Source organism: Porites lutea, chromosome 8 (genome assembly GCF_958299795.1).
Source record: "Porites lutea chromosome 8, jaPorLute2.1, whole genome shotgun sequence".
Taxonomy (NCBI): Eukaryota; Metazoa; Cnidaria; class Anthozoa; order Scleractinia; family Poritidae; genus Porites; species Porites lutea.
Genome location: NC_133208.1, coordinates 2,095,558 through 2,114,132, shown reverse-complemented (window position 1 = coordinate 2,114,132; position 18,575 = coordinate 2,095,558). Strand labels below are relative to the sequence as shown.

Below are 18,575 nucleotides of genomic sequence, written 5' to 3'. Positions count from 1 at the left end.
CAAGAAGAAACAAAAAAACTCACAACGACTACAAGAAAACATGCCAACAAAGCCTCGACTCTCATCGCCAAGAACTAGACCTGCTCAAAGTAAACCTCAAAAAAGTTGACAGCCAACAAGCTGAAATCGAAAATTTGAAAACAAGGCTGCTTGAAGAACAGGAGAAAATTATTGCTTTGGAGAACTATTCTAGACGCGAGAATCTTCGATTTATGAATGTACCTGAACGCAATGACGAAAATTGCATGGATGTAGTGTATGATATAATTGAAAATGACATGAATATCAATGTAGAAGATATTCACTTCCATGCAGTTCATCGTGTTGGGAAACCGCGCTCAGAAGATGCCTCCAAAAGCTTCCCGAGACCAATTATTGCACGCTTCCTCAGCAGGGAAGACAGAGACGCAGTTTTTCGAGAGAGAAACAGGTTGAAAGATTCATCGAGAGCTAAGGATGTATACATAACGCAAGATTACGCAAAAGCGATACAGCAGGAAAGGAAAGTATTAATCAAAGCGATGTTCCAAGCAAAGGAGCGAGGTTTGAGCGCAAAAGTTATCGATAGAAAGCTTATTATCAACAATGTTATTTACAAAGTAAGTAATATCCCTGAAGACCTTAGACCTCCTCAATCCAGTGAACAGGCTTAATGGAGACATTTAATCTAAATTTTCTGTTTTTCCATTGTCACGCGAACGCACGGCTGCTTCCCGTATCAGACTAAGTTCTTCTGAGACTCCTTATGGACCCAACCAACGGACTTTTAATGTTTTGCTTGATTTATTTGTTTATTTTAGCCTCGTACCCTTCTGTTTTTGGCGGCAATATTTATTTTCCTTGTTTAGTCATACAAATTAGTTGTATGACCTTTTGTGTGATTTGATTTTACTATATGTATATACTTTTTGCTTTATTTACTTATTTATTTGTTTATTTTAGTCTCGTACCTTTCTGTTTTTGTGACAATACTTGTTTTTTTTTGTTTAGTCATACAAATTAGTTGCATACTCGAAACATGTCCACGTTTTCAATTGCTTTGTAAAATGTAGAATCCCTTGACTTGAAATCAAATATCTTGTATGACTTTTTTGTGATTTTATTTTACTATATGTACTACTACAATGTATGTCAATACTTGTTGTGGAAATAATAAAATAAAATAAAACAAAATAAATAAATAAAAATAAAAATAAAAATCTAGTATGCCGATTCACGTACCCGATGAGTTAACGCTGAAGAAGATACCACAAGCTTATGACTTGTTAAAGTACCTGTTTTCTTGCCTATATTTATATGGTCATTTAACAAATCTAATAACCTCTATTCAGGAATTTTGCTAAGAAACGTTTATACTTCAGTAACAATGTAAATTGAAGGATCAAATTTATACAGAAACCAATTATTGTCGAAAATTCGTCCAAAGACCTGATTAATCTTTGATGAATTCTAATAATATAAGAAACCTCAAAAATATCATTTTAATTCCGTTAAGTAAGAAACAACCGTCTGATCTGGAAATCGGACAGGAAGTCGTCTTTCTAATATAGCTTGTTTCTCTATAAAAAAAAAAAGATCAGAATTTGTTATAGATGAGACATTTCCCTTCAGCAAATGGGACAAAACAAGTGTAAGTCAGAAAGCCGTGGATATCAAAAATTAACATTTAAATTACCACTAACATTTCATTACCATGATCTCCTCTAGCGTAAAAACAATTCGTGACATTGCTCAGAAACTCTTCGGTTCAAAAAAGGAACTTGTTTTTGTCAGAGAGCAATTTCTCTGGATGGCTCATCTATAAATATCTCCTTTCCTTTGTCACAATCGGAATGGCATCAAAGTGGTGAATCTAAAATTTGGCGGTTATTCTTTTTAAAAAATTTGTTACAAACCGAGCTCTAATAACATCTAAAAGATAATTTTCTTACGAAAGTCTTGTTAAAAACCTTATACTAGAAGGCACTTTAAATATATAACTTTCTATGACGCTGTTTCATTTTTAATAGTTTCAGTGCAGTAGTTTGTCTGAATGTAAACCAGTAAATTCCCACTTCGGTGGATTTCGTTTAATTATTGATAGGTCGCCATGTGATTCGTAGGTTCCTGCCCTTCTGTAAAAAAATTATTATAAATTTATATGTAAACTTAAATTTTACTCTGTTTACTGAATTCCATTACAACTTTGATTACATGTGCCCACCAGGCGTGTAACATTGCACAAAGAGTTGGGTGGGCCGGAAGCTCTAAGTCGGCTCACAAGATTGGTTTAGAAAACAATGGATAACCCTAACCCAAACAAAACTAACAATGAACCCCAACTCTGAAACAACAGAGCTTCGGGCCCCGGGGGGGGGGGGGATACTTTAGGAATTTCTGGGTGGGGATGTGCCGCTGGGACCCTGGAACCCTTAACCTATACTAGAGCTAGTTCAGCGGAATTTTGCTACCCTATAGTAGAGTAAACTCCCCATATCCCCCCTATCCTAGGGTAGCTGTTTCCCTAGTCTAGATAAAATCTTCACCCAACTGATCAGTTTCCTGAAAAATAATACCCTATTCTAGACCCAAACGCTCTGATTTATATACCCTATCCTAGAGTAAACAGCTTGAAAACCATACCCTTCACAGCGGCACATACCTATATAGCCCATATGTGGCAGTGCCCCCCCGGGCTTCGGGCCAACACGAACCTATCAAATTAAAGGTTCTAAAGAGACTTTTCAAGCGCGGTTTCCGGTTTCTGTCAAGTCTTTATAGTGACCCGCGCGAACAACACCGACAATTCCCGCTGCACGCGAGAAAAAGGTCTGGTACCCAGGGTAAACAATTATGTCTGAAAGTCGTGAATTTCGCTGAATGTAAAAACTAGTACGTTGCGCAGAAGCTATTAGGTTCAAAAAAGAACGTGGGAATGAACATGGCATAAATTACATAAAAAGGTATTATTACAGACCGTAAGGTTGAAACAGGATTCCTTAAAACGAGGATCAGGTACCTGCAGACGGTGGAAAGCGGATGGAAAAATACCGATCTCAGGGGACTATGGTTCTGATTAGCAACAAGTTGAACTTTTTGCAAATTGTTTAACAATTATGAATGAGGCTGAGTATCTTATGACGAATTATGGAGATCGAGGTGGGTGTTTTCGTGGGTGTTATCGATAACACCCTCCTCGATCTCCATAATTCTTCATATTATACGAAAGCCGAATTCAATAATTGTTTTATTATTCATTCAAAATAATTCCTAGTTTAAAAACATAGCTAAAACATGCTTACCTTCAGCGATGTTAGTTTGTCTGCGATAGCGCACGTTTAGGGTTGTTCAGCTCCGCAAATATTCTCCAAGTAGCAGATGTCTCCCTTCGAGTTGTCTTCTTGCTGTTCTTGCCATGTTTTTAGCTATTACTTCACCTAGCTCTTACTCTTAAAACGAGTGAAATGTCCGCCATTTTTGTTTTTACAATTAACACAACTCAACCTCGTCCCCAGGTCTTCTCGGTTAACGGTGATTAACCTGCAAGGAAGCTGCACTTTTCTCGTCATCGGTTGATTAATCGCAAAAATTCTCCAAATTTGGTCATCAGTAGCTGGTTATGGTGAATTATGCTTGTGCTTTTAGCCAATCAGAATCGGGGAAATATTTTGAATGAATAATAACTTTATCATTGGTATCAGAACTTCATAAGGTCCAGTTCGGTACGTAATCAAGGGCTCCAGAAACGTCGGTATTTCGATTTAATTATTCACTAGCTTGAAGTATTGATTACAGACCGGAATGGAATTAATGCGATCACTCATTCCTGTTGTTATCAGTGTCGGATTCAGGGGAGGGGCCCGGGGGAACCACCCTCCCCCCCTTATTTTTAGACCAAACTGAGGCCCGAAGGGCCGAAAAAAAATTTGTCTTATCTCGATACGAGATAAAGCAAAGGTTACAATTAGGGTTTGCTTCAGTCCCATTTTTCATTTTCCCATTTTCTGTTTTAAGAATTTCCACTTCTTCTTTTCTAGCGCAGAAATTAGTTAACTTATCACTCCGCGAGCCGAATGACGAAACAGTGACCAAAGGCATGTATATGTACAGCTATAAAAATGAATATTTCATTGCAGGGTACAATAATTTTGTTTTACTTGCGTTTTCCGCAGCATTTTGCCATAACAAGAATCAATCCGGTCTGCACCGCCGTGAATAGCTTTACAAGCTCAACAGTGAAATTTTATTAAACATATCCTAAATATCAAAGTATCATCATCCCGCTAAAGATGAACTATGAGTTTGATGGCTTTGTAGCGTTTTTGCCGCCGGTTCTTTGAGTTACCACGCGCGTCACACGCGTGTTTCTGGCGTTTGTGCTTTCGCCGGCAAACGCATCCCTAGGAGGACGTGAATTGTACTGTATGAGACCCGTAAGTATTCATGAACTCCTTGGAGTGAGACTGACGAACTTGACCTGATATTTCCCAAGATTGAGACTTGTTAGATCACGTCCTTGATTGTTCTTCAATAATCAACTTTTTCAGCTGTTTTGCTTCCGAAAGACGTACCTTGCCGCCAGTCCTTGCTTTTCTCATCAGGATGGCCTGTTTGTGGTGACGTGCTTGGCCATAACTCCCTATTTTCTCCTTTTTACTTAAACTGCCATCGCCATGGTCCTTGTTCCATAGTTTTCGCTCCAGCGAGACCAACCTTGCGTCGAAACGGTACAAAAAATAGCACAAGAAGCCAATGGTGCACAGGGCAACCAATAGATTGAATATGAACCCGTAGCACAGAGAACAGGAGTTGTTCTTTCCATTCATTGCGGCCGTTTGTGAAGGAATTTGTCTAAAACGAACGTTCATGACTTTCGATTTTGCGATACAGCAACTGTTATGTAAGTGATACATTTATAAACAGATTAAATTGCATTCCGTAACTACATCCTGCCAAACAGCTGAATCAATAAATACGCGTTTAACCTCTGTTTTAAGATGACATCAACTTCCGATGGAGCCCTTCTGCATGCATAACTTCAATATTCAACGAGAACGACAAGCATATTCGCGAGCATGCTATCCGCGATCGCCATCCGACTTTTCATAAAAGAGAACCGGCCCTCTCCCTATGAATTGACTGTAAAATTCAAGACCTATTAACTGCCACTTCGATTCAGGACTATTGTTACCTTACCATTTTATCATCTGGAAATCTATTTTTCATTTATTTAATTTTATTTTTCTTAAAGTTTTTGTCGATTTTGAGCTGTGCAGTTAGTGTCATTAGTGCAAACAGCTGAAAGGCTACAGATCGTGATTGTTAAATGGTTCACCCTTGCGAATTTGTGTAATCGGTGCGTAATCTGATTTGGGATGTTTTGGAAGATTATCAGTACCACCCAAGTATGTCTACATTCTTTTCTGCTGACATTTGCCTCGTGCGAGTTCTAGCTAAACGCGCGCGCGCGCGTACTTGTCAGAGTGCCGATATTGATCGAAAGGAAATGGCTGCGTCCTCCACAGGCATTAGGGTGGGAGCATGGAGCAAGCGAGAAGCGTAAGAGCTGGAGACAAGCAAGTAGCGCGAGAAGGGAATGATGATGGGAATGGGCGCATAGCCTAGACTACCTTAGACTACGAGCAGTCTGTTTTTTCTGTAGTCCATCTAGCAAAAAGCGAGACACGCAAATGTCGCCTCGCGGCTTCGCCGCTCGCGCGCGTGTGCATTCCCCTTACTAAATCTGACGAAAAAGAGAGACTGCTCGCAGTCTACCTCGGGGGCCAGCCGTTTTTGTCTCGTCACGCAACGCTCCTCCTCTCGCGTGACGATACAAAAACGTCTGCAAGGAAGACTAGGTAGAACCTTTATAACCCGGGGGGGTGGGGACTCCGCATACGAAAGGGGTGGGGATGCTCGTCGGAAATTTTGAATTAAACCCCTAAAGGAGAACGATCTGGGAGGGGCCCAAGCTTTTTTTTGACCCCTAAAAGAGACCCCGTTAAAATACAGACAATATGTTTATTTTTATATTTTTCCGTGTGCAACCCTAAACGAGACCTTCACGGCTAAATATGATAGCGTTTTGCCCAGAACACCCTAAGTGAGACCAAAATCCGAAATTTATACCCCTAAGCGAGACGCCGAGCATCCCCACCCCTTTCATATGGGTAGTCCGCCCCGGGCTTTATAATAGGCCATTATCGAGTTCCCCCAAGCCTCTGTAAGAGAAACGAGGTTAAGCACTAAAAATGATTTTTATTCTCATGCAAATGAAGCTCGTTTTCACAAGAAAGGTTGTGCACTTGGCCTCACTTTGAAAGTGAGGGCTTTTGGAACTCGGAAGTGGCCTATTAACTCAAATGTCCCCCAAAGAGTAATCACTTGCAATCGGGGACAAGGCAGTTTGAGATCGGCATATTTCGTCTCTTCTAAGCTTAGAAAAATTTTACCGCAAATCTTCTTTTAAGCCCCCCACCCCCTCCCTAACAAGCATCAGAAACACCCATGAAGGCAAAACCACAGCCACAAACCAATGACTCATGAGTCGGATCTTTAGTAGCAGGCCCGTAGCAGGGGGAGGGGCAGGGGGGGCTCGAGCCCCCCCAGAAATTTTCAGACTTGAATTAAATTCTGCTACAAAAGTGGAATTTTTCTACTAAAATGGACAGCTGTCAATGGAAGTTAAAGTTTCAAAGTATTGTCGATCATAGTAAGATTATGTCCTGTTGTTCTTCTGTGCAATTTGGAACTGTGTAAATGAACGAAACCGTATTTTTGCTCTGCCAAAACAACCAACAGCTTCAAAATATCTGCTTATTAAGCATCAAAATAGTCAGAAGCAAAATGGATCGAAATGCACCAATGACAATCTCACCTGAACCACCTCATGATGTTGCCAGTTCACAAGGACAAAACAGATGCTCTGACCCTTGTAGACGTAGCTAATGACTTCGTTGGGGAGAAAGAAAACCGAAAGCAATTTTTTGCCAAATTTTCCGCGAACGATATCCCAAACAAGTTCTCTATTTCGTCAAAGTCAACACAAACGGAAAATTAGCGACAAGAACAAAAGGTATTGTAGACAAATGTAGTGATCTGACATGTACCAAGAAGTATGCTTTAACCGAGGGACCGAAGCGGGCGGGGGGGGGGGGGGAAGAAAGTTAATGTGGGCCACTCGCTCAGCCCCCCCCCCCAGTCATTTTATGCCTGCTACGGGCCTGAGTAGACCTGAATCAGTAAAATTTCTACCGAATTTTAAAATTAAAACAGTGAACTGATCCTTAAAGCAGGAAGAGTGATAGAAAAAATAAAGAAAGAGAACAAATATAAAATGGTAAAAGATATTTGTCTCTTACACCAGCTGTTTCCCTTATTTTACACTTCCCCCAATGTAAGGGAATCCAAGACACTCTTCGATTCTGGATTCCATGCTGTGGATTCCAGATTCCAGGTACTAAATCACAGATTCTTTGCCAGTGGATCTTGGATTTCAATCATTATTGGGATTCCGGTTTTGTTAAGAAGTATTTTGGATTACAAAAACCCGGGATTCCGGATTATGGGAATTCCAGATTCCAAAGCAAAAACTTCCTGGATTCTGGTGTTCCGATTCCCTAATGTGGGGTGAAGCACTTAGAAATGAGGGTACATTAGGCATTCATCCACTTTATTCCAGTATATATATTATATTTATTTTTCAAACACGTCTTTACTCTCTTTTAAACATCACACAAACACTTCACTTACTGGCCAATAAATTCACTAAGCTGCTGTATAAAGTCTGAGTATGTTAACGGGTTTCTCTAGCTCATTCCCCTTAGGAAAACACCCAACTCCACTGAGCTATATAATCAGTGTTTCATGCGATGGTGGCTGCAGTGTTGTTTTTGAATTCTTTTTCCATGATTTGGCAATAATATGGGGTCGTGGAACAACAGCTGGGTGAAAAACCTCTTGGTATGTGACTGTAACAGCCCGTCTTTAGGAATTTTTAGAATAAATTATGATATTTATTATGTTTAATACTTTTTTTATTTCTGTCTTTCAAGGTCATAAGAATAATCAAAATGATAAAATCCTCTCATTGCTCTGTTGGCGAGTCTCTTTGATACCAGTTGAAAGTCGTGCTTTGTGTAAAATTTAATAGCGGCTTCTTGAGCACTGGTTGTCAGCAAAACAATTTGTTTATACCCAACTTGCTTCGCATAAGACAGAAGTGTGTCAAGAAGTTGTTTGGCGACACCTAATCTACGGAATTCTGGTAAAACAGCCATTCTTCGAAGCCTTCCAACAACTTCCCCAGACTTTCCAAAGCATCCTTCATGGTCAGTATCGGGAACGAGAGCTACCATACCGATTACTATTTGGTTGCACTCTGCAACCCACAAGTGCGACATCTTTTGCTGGAAATATGTATTTTCTATGTCTCCTAGATCAGTGTCTAAACATTGTTGAATGTACCTTGAGAAACCAATGTGTAACACAGCAAACAAAACAATCAAAATGAAAATGAGAATGATAAAATACAGTGCTAAAAACCAAGAAAACCATACAACACTTAGCACTGCTGCTGGTAATGATAAATATAATCCATAAACAATGGCTTGGTACATGACATCTCGGACTAGGGGACTGCGCATTTCTCCCATGCTTTCAGCAAAGATGTTATGAACCACATCGGTATCACATGACTCAAAAGGACGAATGACAATGTCAGTATATCTGGTTTGTTTGCCATCCAGCTTTAATGTATTGGAATGTTCCTTTTCAAGTTTCATACCTGAATGAAAAGCAAAGTAAATAGAATAATATTTTATACTCTAGTGCAACAACAAAAAAAAATTTCCTACCTTGGTCTTTATCAGCAAAAGTGAAAAAATCAAAGAAGAAACATTAAAATTACATTAGATAGTCAACTGATTAATTAATTAATTTTAAAAATTGCTTCATTATTTTAAAGCTGTTAAGTTCTCAGAGCCTGTGTACAGATGTCCCCCCTCCCTCAGAAAAAATCGGGGGAAGAGACGTAAGTGAATCGCCGTCGTTAATCTTCTTCCCGGGTACATTTGCATAAATTATTTTTTGTTGTTGTTTCATCTGACAGTTGAAAAGGTGTTGACAGACCAACACAACTCGGGACTCTTTTAGAGCACGTACGCAGTTATTCTCTTGGATGTTCTCAACATTTATTTAAGCTAAGCTCTAACTAGAATATCTAGCTTAAATGTCATTTAAAACAAGTATTTCATGCTTTTGAAGTTTTCTTAAATTTTTTTTAGCTCATTAAGTCTGTCTGTTACTATACATAGATTTCCTGTGGTTTTTGGTTTGACAGAATTTTGATGTCAGAAGCACTGTTACATTTCCTGTCAAGCGTTTTATGCAGGAGTTGATCCATTCGAGGATGTTGAGTAGGTTTCATGTAAAGGATTGTTCACTTCTCTTTAGCAAGAAACTACAATAGCCTTACTTTTGCCTAATTCTATGAGTCATGACCGGCACATGTAGGCCAAAAAATAGCCCTGGCGTCTGTACACAGGCTAGCCGAACATCTTCACGCAATGTCCACTCTAAAATCCAGAAATAAGATCTCTGATTAAGCGTTGATTTCTGTACATCCACCCGCAACCAGTGCAGCAAACATGCTTATTCCAGAGAGCCGAAATTCACAAATTCGAAATTTCACATGCTTATTCCAGAGAGCCGAAATCCAAGTAAACAAATATAAATGCGGTAAGCTGTCCACAAAGGCTGAGTTTTTCCCCGGGGAATCTATTCCGAAATTCATTCACCAATCGCAATACCAGAAATTATTTGCATCATGGCATTAACATTACAACCAATCAGAGGCTGTCCCCAACATTTTGGGGACAAAAAATCGTCGGCGATTCACAGACGTCTCTTCTCCCGATTTTTTCTGAGGGAGGAGGGAAGTCTGTACACAGGCTATTAAGTTCTAGTTTATGAGACACTCCTGAACTAGATATGCATGAAACAGTTAAGCAGTTAATTTTAAAAATTAAAATTTTCAGTTCAGTATATTAATGCAATATGTTATCAATTTGTTATTGAAATGTCTGACAGGATTAGTTTCTGGCATACCTTTTTCACAATTCCATATTATCATCATCTGAAGAAAATTTATTTAATCCCTGGGGTATTAATCTTTTAATGTAATAGCCCTTATGTGACAAAAAATAAGCCCACTAAATGAAATGTGTTTACTGCATATGTTTAAATGTCCAAAAAGCTTAAAATATTGTAAGTCACCGACAATAAATCCTTATTCACGGACGTTTTAAAGACTGACCTTTCTATCATATTTACGCTTTCACTGATTTGAGTAGTCGATTATCTTGCTGGCATATTCTTTTCAACCCATGTCCATCAAAATTGTCTAAAAACCAAGAATTTTGGAGCATTTTTGGAGCATTTTGGATAATGAACGTAAAGTAATGCGCCCGCATTACCGCGAGGAAACTATTCCACGAGATCCGTATGTCAAATATGATGAATAAAATGTAGTACCGAACCTAATTTGCATTAAATGTGAATTTCATCAATTGTGGTCAGATATCTTTAAAACTGCTACTTTATTTTAGAGAAAATGATTTAAAATAAAAAAAAGTTGTCCTATTCGACAATGATTTTCAGTATCCTAATTATCCAGAGAATATCGGGAAAATTATTGGGCTGAAACGCAAGGCACTTTTTCCTTCCTTAATCCCTGGTAGAGGGGGGCATTTCGCCGACGGCAGATAAAAGATGATCAATGGAAACAATAGTACTTGTTTTGAAACACCGGTAACAGTAAAATAACTGATAGCTTTGCTCAACAGAAGAGCTCTTATTTATCAATAACTAACCAATCTTAATCAGCGACGATGAGCGAGGAGATACGTCTGCCGTTCGCAGGCTATACTCAGACTCCCTGGAAAAAAAACCTCTGTAGTCAACCCCCCACCCCCTCGGAAATTGCCTCCTTTCGGACTCCCCTCCCCTCGGAATTTGCCTCCTTTCGGACCCCCCTCCCCTCGGAATTTCCGTTGCCCTCCGTGGCGGAGGGAGGGTATGGATATTTTTTGGAACTACACATTACAAGGTAACTGGCCTCAGATGTTACGAACATTTTCCTTCCCTTCTAGAAGTTCTGTTATTCTGTTTCAGTTTTGTACGAGGTAACGCAAAATATACCCGCGGCCCTAACCCTGACAGAATTTTCATGTATGGTATTCAAATGATAAACAAATTTTCTTTAGTGTGGAACAAGCCAATCAGAAACACTTTTCTAATCACGTGATTTCTGAACGCGCCACGTTCAAATTTTGAAACATTTGTCGAAGCAAGATGCGAAGGTTTACAACTCTTTGGTTTCTAAAAGTACAATACTCTTTCGCGAACAATTTCTTCTTGCCATCTTTCCTAACTTTGCTTCAAAAGACGTGAATGGAATAGAGGTTCGACGTGACTGGAACAAAGCAAAAGGTTTGTAGACGTTGCCCTTTGAATTAAGCTTAAGTTCGTATTTTGACAAAGTACTCGGTAAAATCAGGTAAAATGGCTTATTCTGTGGCTTCATTTTCATTTTTAAGTTGACAATCATATTTACTGAGGGTAAATTTTTCTTCATTTCAGCCATATTACAAGTGGAAGTTAAAAAACACTCAAAATTGACGTGTCCAACAGGAGTTACAAATGGAATTATCGGAACAAGCCATTTGAACTTATCCACGCGAACTTAGTTTACACGTGGCAAAGATGTTGCACAACAACTCAACCTTCCAAAGGTAAAGACAGTTTTTACTGAAAATAGGCATAGGAATTTCAATTTAGCAATAATTTTGTCCACAAATTGTAATGTTCGTATTAGAGGGACGTTTTTTAAAACTTAACTTTGAAAAATGAGACATTTTATGTTGATTCGTACTTGTTGTTCAGCGTTGTTGTTCGATACAGTGTAATGCTACAGTTTAACTCTTGTTTCACCAAATTTGCCTGAAGAATACAGTATTTTAAAGTTATTTTTTTCGAAATATCTTTTCTTCCAGTACACCCGTGCTCTCTTGCTATTTTCAAATAAAGAAACGGCAAACATTTGCTGTAATTAGTTGGCATGAGAGCTTCAAAAAAGCATTATGTTCAATAAACAAAACAACAATTTTGCACGTGCAGCAAAATTTTTGGTACACTTTCTTTGACGTTCTGCATGACTACGACGTTAAATTCCCTAAAGCGATGTTTTATGGAGGACGAGACGGCAAGATGAATTTCTCTTTCGGCTGCTTTAATTTATAACTTGAGTCTGGTTACCCCGAACATTCACCCACGTTTGGCATTATCAAACTTATGGCGACAAAGTTTGAATAAACGCAAAAGTCTTTTTAAAAGTGACGTTTTCGCTAATATATAGGATTTAGCCAGTGCTAAAAGCGAAGCTCTCGATAATATTTATAGTTTGCTGAAACAAAATATAAAATTGTGTACTGCTTAAAAGCGGCGAACGCAACGAGAAGGGTGAAAAAACAACAATAGGTCTAATTAGCAACAAAGCAACATTGCGCGTGCAGCACACTTGTACAAAAATATCGGACAAAAAATATCGGACATTCAAATATCTCGGACAAAAAATCAGAAAAAAACAAAATCGGACTTTAAAATAGATCGGACAAAAAATTGGACAAAAAATCGGAGAAAAAATCCGACATTCATATAGAACGGACAAAAACTTGGACAAAAAACATTGGACAGAAAAATCCGACATTCAACTAGATCGGACAAAACATCAGACAAAAAAATCGGAAATTAAAATAGATCGGACCAAAAATATCGGACATTTTTAAAAATAGATCAGAAAAAAATCAGACTAAAAAAATCGCACATTCAAATAGATCGGACAAAAAATCGGACATTCAAATAGAACAGACAAAATAATCGGACAAAAAAAATCGGAGAAATAAATCGGACATTCAAATAGAACGGAAAAAATAATCGGACAAAAAAATGGGAAATTAAAAAAAAAAATCGGACAAAACATCGGAAAAAATTGAATAGTGTGTTGCAGTGCCAATGAGTAGTTTTTATAATGATATTTTCCAGCATCTCTTCTGTTAGATTTCGTTGCTTGGGATAATGTTTCCATGTTCATTCATTTATATTTTGTCTCCTTTACGTACAATTTTCAGCCCACCAACAAACCAGACCACTTAAAACCGGCAGACCGGTTGAACAGACCATTTTCCTCGCAGCAGATATCCAAACCAGGCCATTTTCCTTACAGCATACCTCCAGACCAGGCCGTTTTCCTCTCAGCAGACCTCCAGTCCAGACCTTTTTCCACGCAGCAGACCTCCAGTCCGGACCATTTTTCACGAAGCAGACCTCAGACCAGACCATTTTCCACGAAGCAGACCTCAGACCAGACCATGACCAGACCACCTACCTCCCAGCTTATCAGTCAGCCACAACTTTGCACAGAACCCCCAACTTCCAGACATCCAGGTCAGATCGTTTCTTTATGGGTTGGGTTAAGGGAGGTTAATAAAAACAGCTCTGGATGAACCTTGCAAAGCATACTATCCACAGACGTTCGGCTTGAAGTCCCTGGACTTCTTTTTCGGCTTAATTTAATCGTAGTTAGATTAGTTAGCGGGCTCCCTGGGCTGGTAAGGGCCTCCCCTTCCCTTTTTCATTCCTGGGTTGCTTTGCAGGTATTCGGCAATGATAGGACTTTTTCAAACAAATTTCGGCTTGAACTCGGCATTTTTTCGTCTTTTCGTCGGATGCATTTCATCGTCACGTCATCGTCGCCTCGCCGTCGCCGTCGCCGTCGCCGTCGCCGTCGCCGTCGCCGTCGCCGTCGCCGTCGTCGTCGCTGTTTCCCGCTTAGTTGCGCCATAAAGAAAATCAATTTATCTACTACACTTTACTTGACAGTTAATCTACTGGACAAGTAAAGTTCTTATCCGCAAGGTTCAACCAGATAGATTATTTAAAAGTAGAAAACTAGAGACTACAGACCATTTAACTGTTGTAGCGGGACCTGATTTGGCCACCCCTTACATGTTGAGTGGTTTCTCTAGTTGCAGGTAGTTAATTAGTTTAGCCTCGCAAATTTGGTTAATTCACCTAAAAAAATGATCCTGCAAACTGTTTGGTCTTATTTGAAAGCAAAATTCCGATTGTAGAGTGCCGGAAAGTTTCGGAATGAATGAGTTTAGTACCAAATTTGTGAGCGTACAGTGCAGTGTAGAGATTAGTCTTACAAAAACCTGCGACCAGGCGTTCCTTTCCGAGAAGGACAAAAATCTTGTCGCAGGTTTATCAAGGGCAGCATGGGACAACGCACACACCCTAGGCTAGATCGTTTACAAATTGTAAGCGTAGGAAGCCTTCGAGTCCAACCTACGACGCAGATTCACCGCCGGAGGAACATCACCCAGCCAACAGGTTGTTAGCGGAGGTTAGTAGCCTGTGGAATAGACACAGGGATACCACTGGCCGCAATCATAGTTCAGAAACACGCATGTGTAGGTGACTTTTCCTTAGCATGTGGGTTTCTGAATTTGCGTACACTGGTACTCTTGTGTATACTTCACTGGCTATAGTTAGACTTGCTGAGCCAGTCATGTAATGGGGGGGTTTTCTCGTTATGACATTATTGACACTTAGGACGACTGGGTTTGTCTTCTTGTTAATCTTGTCCTGCGAGGGAATTCTTCTCAGGAAGCCCTGCATTGCAGTTCGCAGGCGCAGATCGTCTACAAATGGTAGGCGTAAGTAGTCTTCACGTCGGAAGCACACTGGCAGAGGGTGGTTCGTTTTTCAAGAATTACCAGAAGTCCCTTGTATAGAAAAAGAAGAAGCCGGCCGAAGAACGAAGAACAAAGACGGTCGGACACCATAGAAAGCGTAGAAAACATAGTCAGTTTAAGTAGACGAGGTAGCTGCCATTGCGGCGATGAAGGAGGCCAACGAGGCATGCGCGACCAATCCAACGATGATGATGATGATGATGATGATGATGATGATGATGATAAAGATGGAGCTGACAAGCACGTCGTCGTTTGCACTTCACAGTCAGTCCTGTGGCCCCTTAAGTTTGACATTTAAATTTAATTTAAAGAGATAACTACCGCAAAACATACCAGAAGCGTGATCGTTTCCCACGCTTACAAAAGCCAAGGACAACGCAGTGCAAACGACGACTTACTGATTAGGAAGGAGGATAGCCATAGTAGACAGCATATAACAATAATTATAAAGAGCTGGTTTAACTAACATTGATGCCCACCGACGATTCACGATACAAATGCGCACGTGCAGGAAGCAAACCTGGCACTAACCGTTTTTTTCTTAGTTTTCGTACATAATAAAACGAAGTTTGCTAAAAGTTTGTTAACGTAATTTGGAACCAATGTTCGTATAAAGTGATGCTTTGAAACGTAAAACGTTGTCTGGACCTTCGTCTCTCTTTCGGTAGCGCGCGGCAGATGATGGGTTTCAATGTTTGTTGAGACAGCTACTGTTACTTTATTAATATAATTGGCCGGCTGGACATCATCTTCTGGAGCAACTTCATTTCATCATGTGGACAAGCCAGCCAACCAACCACGCCTAACCACGCAGCATCTAGAACCCAGTCCCCATTGGCACAGCATGACCGTGAGCATGGGCATGAACGTGGCGACGCATGACGAAAGGCAGCAGCCCATATAAGGTAGGGCTTACTCATATGGTGCATCGTCTGTTAAAACTGTTTTCAGCGGAACGTCGCGTTAATTAGAAACGGAGAGAGCTGGAGTAACATTTTCTATATTCTACGAACGCGTGTGCAGGTAAGTCTGCAGTTTTTGCAAACGTTGCACCATATTAGTCAGCCCAAGTAACCACAGGGATGCCAGGTTAGTGAATTTGTTTTTTAGTTGCATAATAATTCGGTTCGGTCATCAACTCGGCTTTTTTCGATTTCGATTCGACTTTCGGTCTGCGAATTTATCTTCAAACGGCTAAAGGCTTGGTATCGACAATGTTTCGATAGCAGCCGCTGTTCATCCCTGCGTACGGTCCGGGGGGTACCCTGGGATGTCTCATTCGAAATGTCACATTTTAAGGACATATGGACATTCCTCGGTTTCAACTGGACCCTAAATTTTTCTCGTAAGAGCGCGCCCTTTATTGAAGTAATCATCCTTTGTAACTGGAACATGTGATTCAATAAAAGAAACAAATGACTTTTGTGTTGTTGGTGTGTGTTTTTTTTTCTCTTAAACATAAGCACTAATAACTTTCTTAACACTAAAACTGTATTTGGTAATAGTGACGGAAGAAATTAGCATGAATAAAGTAAAACAAAACACACTTAGTTGCCAGCGTCTTTTTTACAGCTTATTTTTAAGGCTTCATAGTTAAGTAGATGAATTACTAATGTTTTTGTTTCAGCAACACGAATCGGCATCTCTACTTTGTAACCGCTACATGAATTCAATAAAAGAAACAAATTTTTTTGTGTTGTTGGAGTGTTTTATCTATTAAGCATTCACTACTAACTTTCTTAGTTCTAAAACTGTATTTAATAATAGTTAGAAGCAATAGCATCAATAAAATAAAACAAAAAACACACGCAGTTGTCAGAGTCTTTTTTTACAGCTTATTTTTAAGGCTTCGTAGCTAAGTAGATAAATTACTAATGTTTTTGTTTCAGCAACCTCGAACAACAACGAATCGGCATCTTTACTTTGTAACGCTACATGAAATTCAATAAAAGAAATAAAATATTTTGTGTTGGCAGTGTCTTTTTTCTAATCAGGATTTATTAATAACTTTCTTAGTACTAAAGCTGTATTTAATGATAGTTAAAAACAATAGCATCAATAAAATGAAACACAAAACGCACGAAGTTGTCAGAGTCCTTTTTTATAGCCTTTCTTAAAGGTTTTATAGGTAAATAGATCAATTACTAACGCTTTTATTTCAGCAACATCAAGTTTTTTTTCTCTTCTTTACTTCCGGCTATGTTTTTGGAACGAGGAGCGTATAAAGAATACATCTTTAAGGGTGCGCCCAGTCAACATCGAGTACTGCTTTGGCGGCCAGCGTTCCTGAAGAAACGCTTCAAATCACTGAAATCCGAATAAGTAAGAGTTCATCTACTCCAAGTTAGCCAGATGATTTGTACCTAGTCAGTAATGTGGTTACACTTTGATGATCAATAAAGTTGTTTTACTATTGCGTTTCAGTGTCTGGTCTTGTAAAACCGCACAAAGTGAGACTAATATCTTTTAAATTGCACCTAAAGAGATTATCATTATTGTAATATGTTGTCTTTTTTCATCAATAAAGTTGCAAGCACACAATGATCTGTTCAGTGTTACGTTTTCTACTAACCTACTATAAAACCTAGAAAGTTATATTTCAGGAGCATGAAACCCGACCTTTTTTGACAATTTTTTTCGGAGAATAAATGGAGGAGAGATCTATACTGGGCGCGCCCTGTTCAAGAAGTGCAAGACATCATTTTCTGGCGTTTTCTGTTCAAGATGTCACTTTTTTAACCACGTTTTTGGTGAGTCCATTGGAGCGATTCAGACCTGGAAGAAAGATTTCACGTTCTTCTAAAGGTAAGGCAAATGCTACGTATTTGAAGCTATTTTAACGTCCAAGTTTGTATTTTTATAGTTTCCAGGTCACACAAGCAGCAGTTGAGAGAGATGAGTACGCGTGCCCTTTCCATATTGATAGATGAAAAGAGAACAAGGCATGTACCGTAAGTTGTTAAGAAATTTAACATTTTCACAGCACAGAAAGACTTGAAAAGGTTCAAGCTACATGTTTGTCAAAATGAAGGAACTAAACTGTGCATTATGTACATATGAAATCCATCCACAGACGATGTGCTGGATCATACTTTAACCGCGGTATTCCAACTTGTATACAGACCTATGTTCTTTCCCCACATTTCTTGTCATTATTTCATTTCATACTAATCAATGTCTTGGAAGCTGTTGTTTTTTTAAGCAGGCAAGGTGCTCCAGAAGTTCAGCCTGAGATGCCCTCGTTAACGTGATTTAAAGCAGTGGCGTTGACTTGCTGTCTGGTAAGTGTACTTATTACTAATAAGAGAAATTTTAAAAAGCTAGTACATATGTCAACACCTGTCTAACGCAAACCAGAGAAAAAGGAGAGAAGTTTATCACTAAGCTTGTGCATCGCAAAGTCATGCAAACTGAATGTGAATTTTGTTTTAGTCTGGTCAGGAAATCCCAGATGTTTTAGGGGACCCGGGGGTCCTCCCTGTAATGGCTATGGGGGTAGGCTCCGCCCGAAAGGGATGCCTTTTCAGGTTTTATGTATATGAAAGGGGCCGGAACTCTGTCATTTCGGTCTGTAAAATGGCTCAACAGGGTTAAGAGATGCATTTAATTCATGGCTGTGAAAAAGTCCAGAAACTTCGAAGAGTGCATTTACAGCAGTTAAAATTGATACAAAGTTCTAAACAAGATGTGTGAGAAGAGCACCATTTTTCAATAGAGTGTATGTATGCTGAAGGGGTACTTTGCCAGAAATGGTATATCAAAGGGTAAGGGGGTCGGACC

At 39.4% G+C, this 18,575-nt stretch overlaps 1 protein-coding gene across 1 annotated transcript; it reads right to left on the bottom strand.

The window, feature by feature from the left end:
- Positions 1-7,640: 7,640 nt before the first annotated feature.
- On the bottom strand, positions 7,641-10,407 carry LOC140946188 (N-acetyltransferase 8-like). The gene is made up of 2 exons (XM_073395272.1): positions 10,295-10,407; positions 7,641-8,764 (listed from the first exon to the last, which is right to left on the bottom strand). The coding sequence occupies exon 2, from the start codon at positions 8,760-8,762 to the stop codon at positions 8,016-8,018; it is 747 nt and encodes a 248-aa protein (XP_073251373.1). The 5' UTR covers positions 8,763-8,764; positions 10,295-10,407; the 3' UTR covers positions 7,641-8,015.
- Between the last annotated feature and the right edge of the window lie 8,168 nt (positions 10,408-18,575).

Coding starts and splice junctions, on each gene's coding strand:
- LOC140946188 (XM_073395272.1), bottom strand. CDS start 8,762: ATGAAACTTGAAAAGGAACATTCCAATACATTAAAGCTGGATGGCAAA.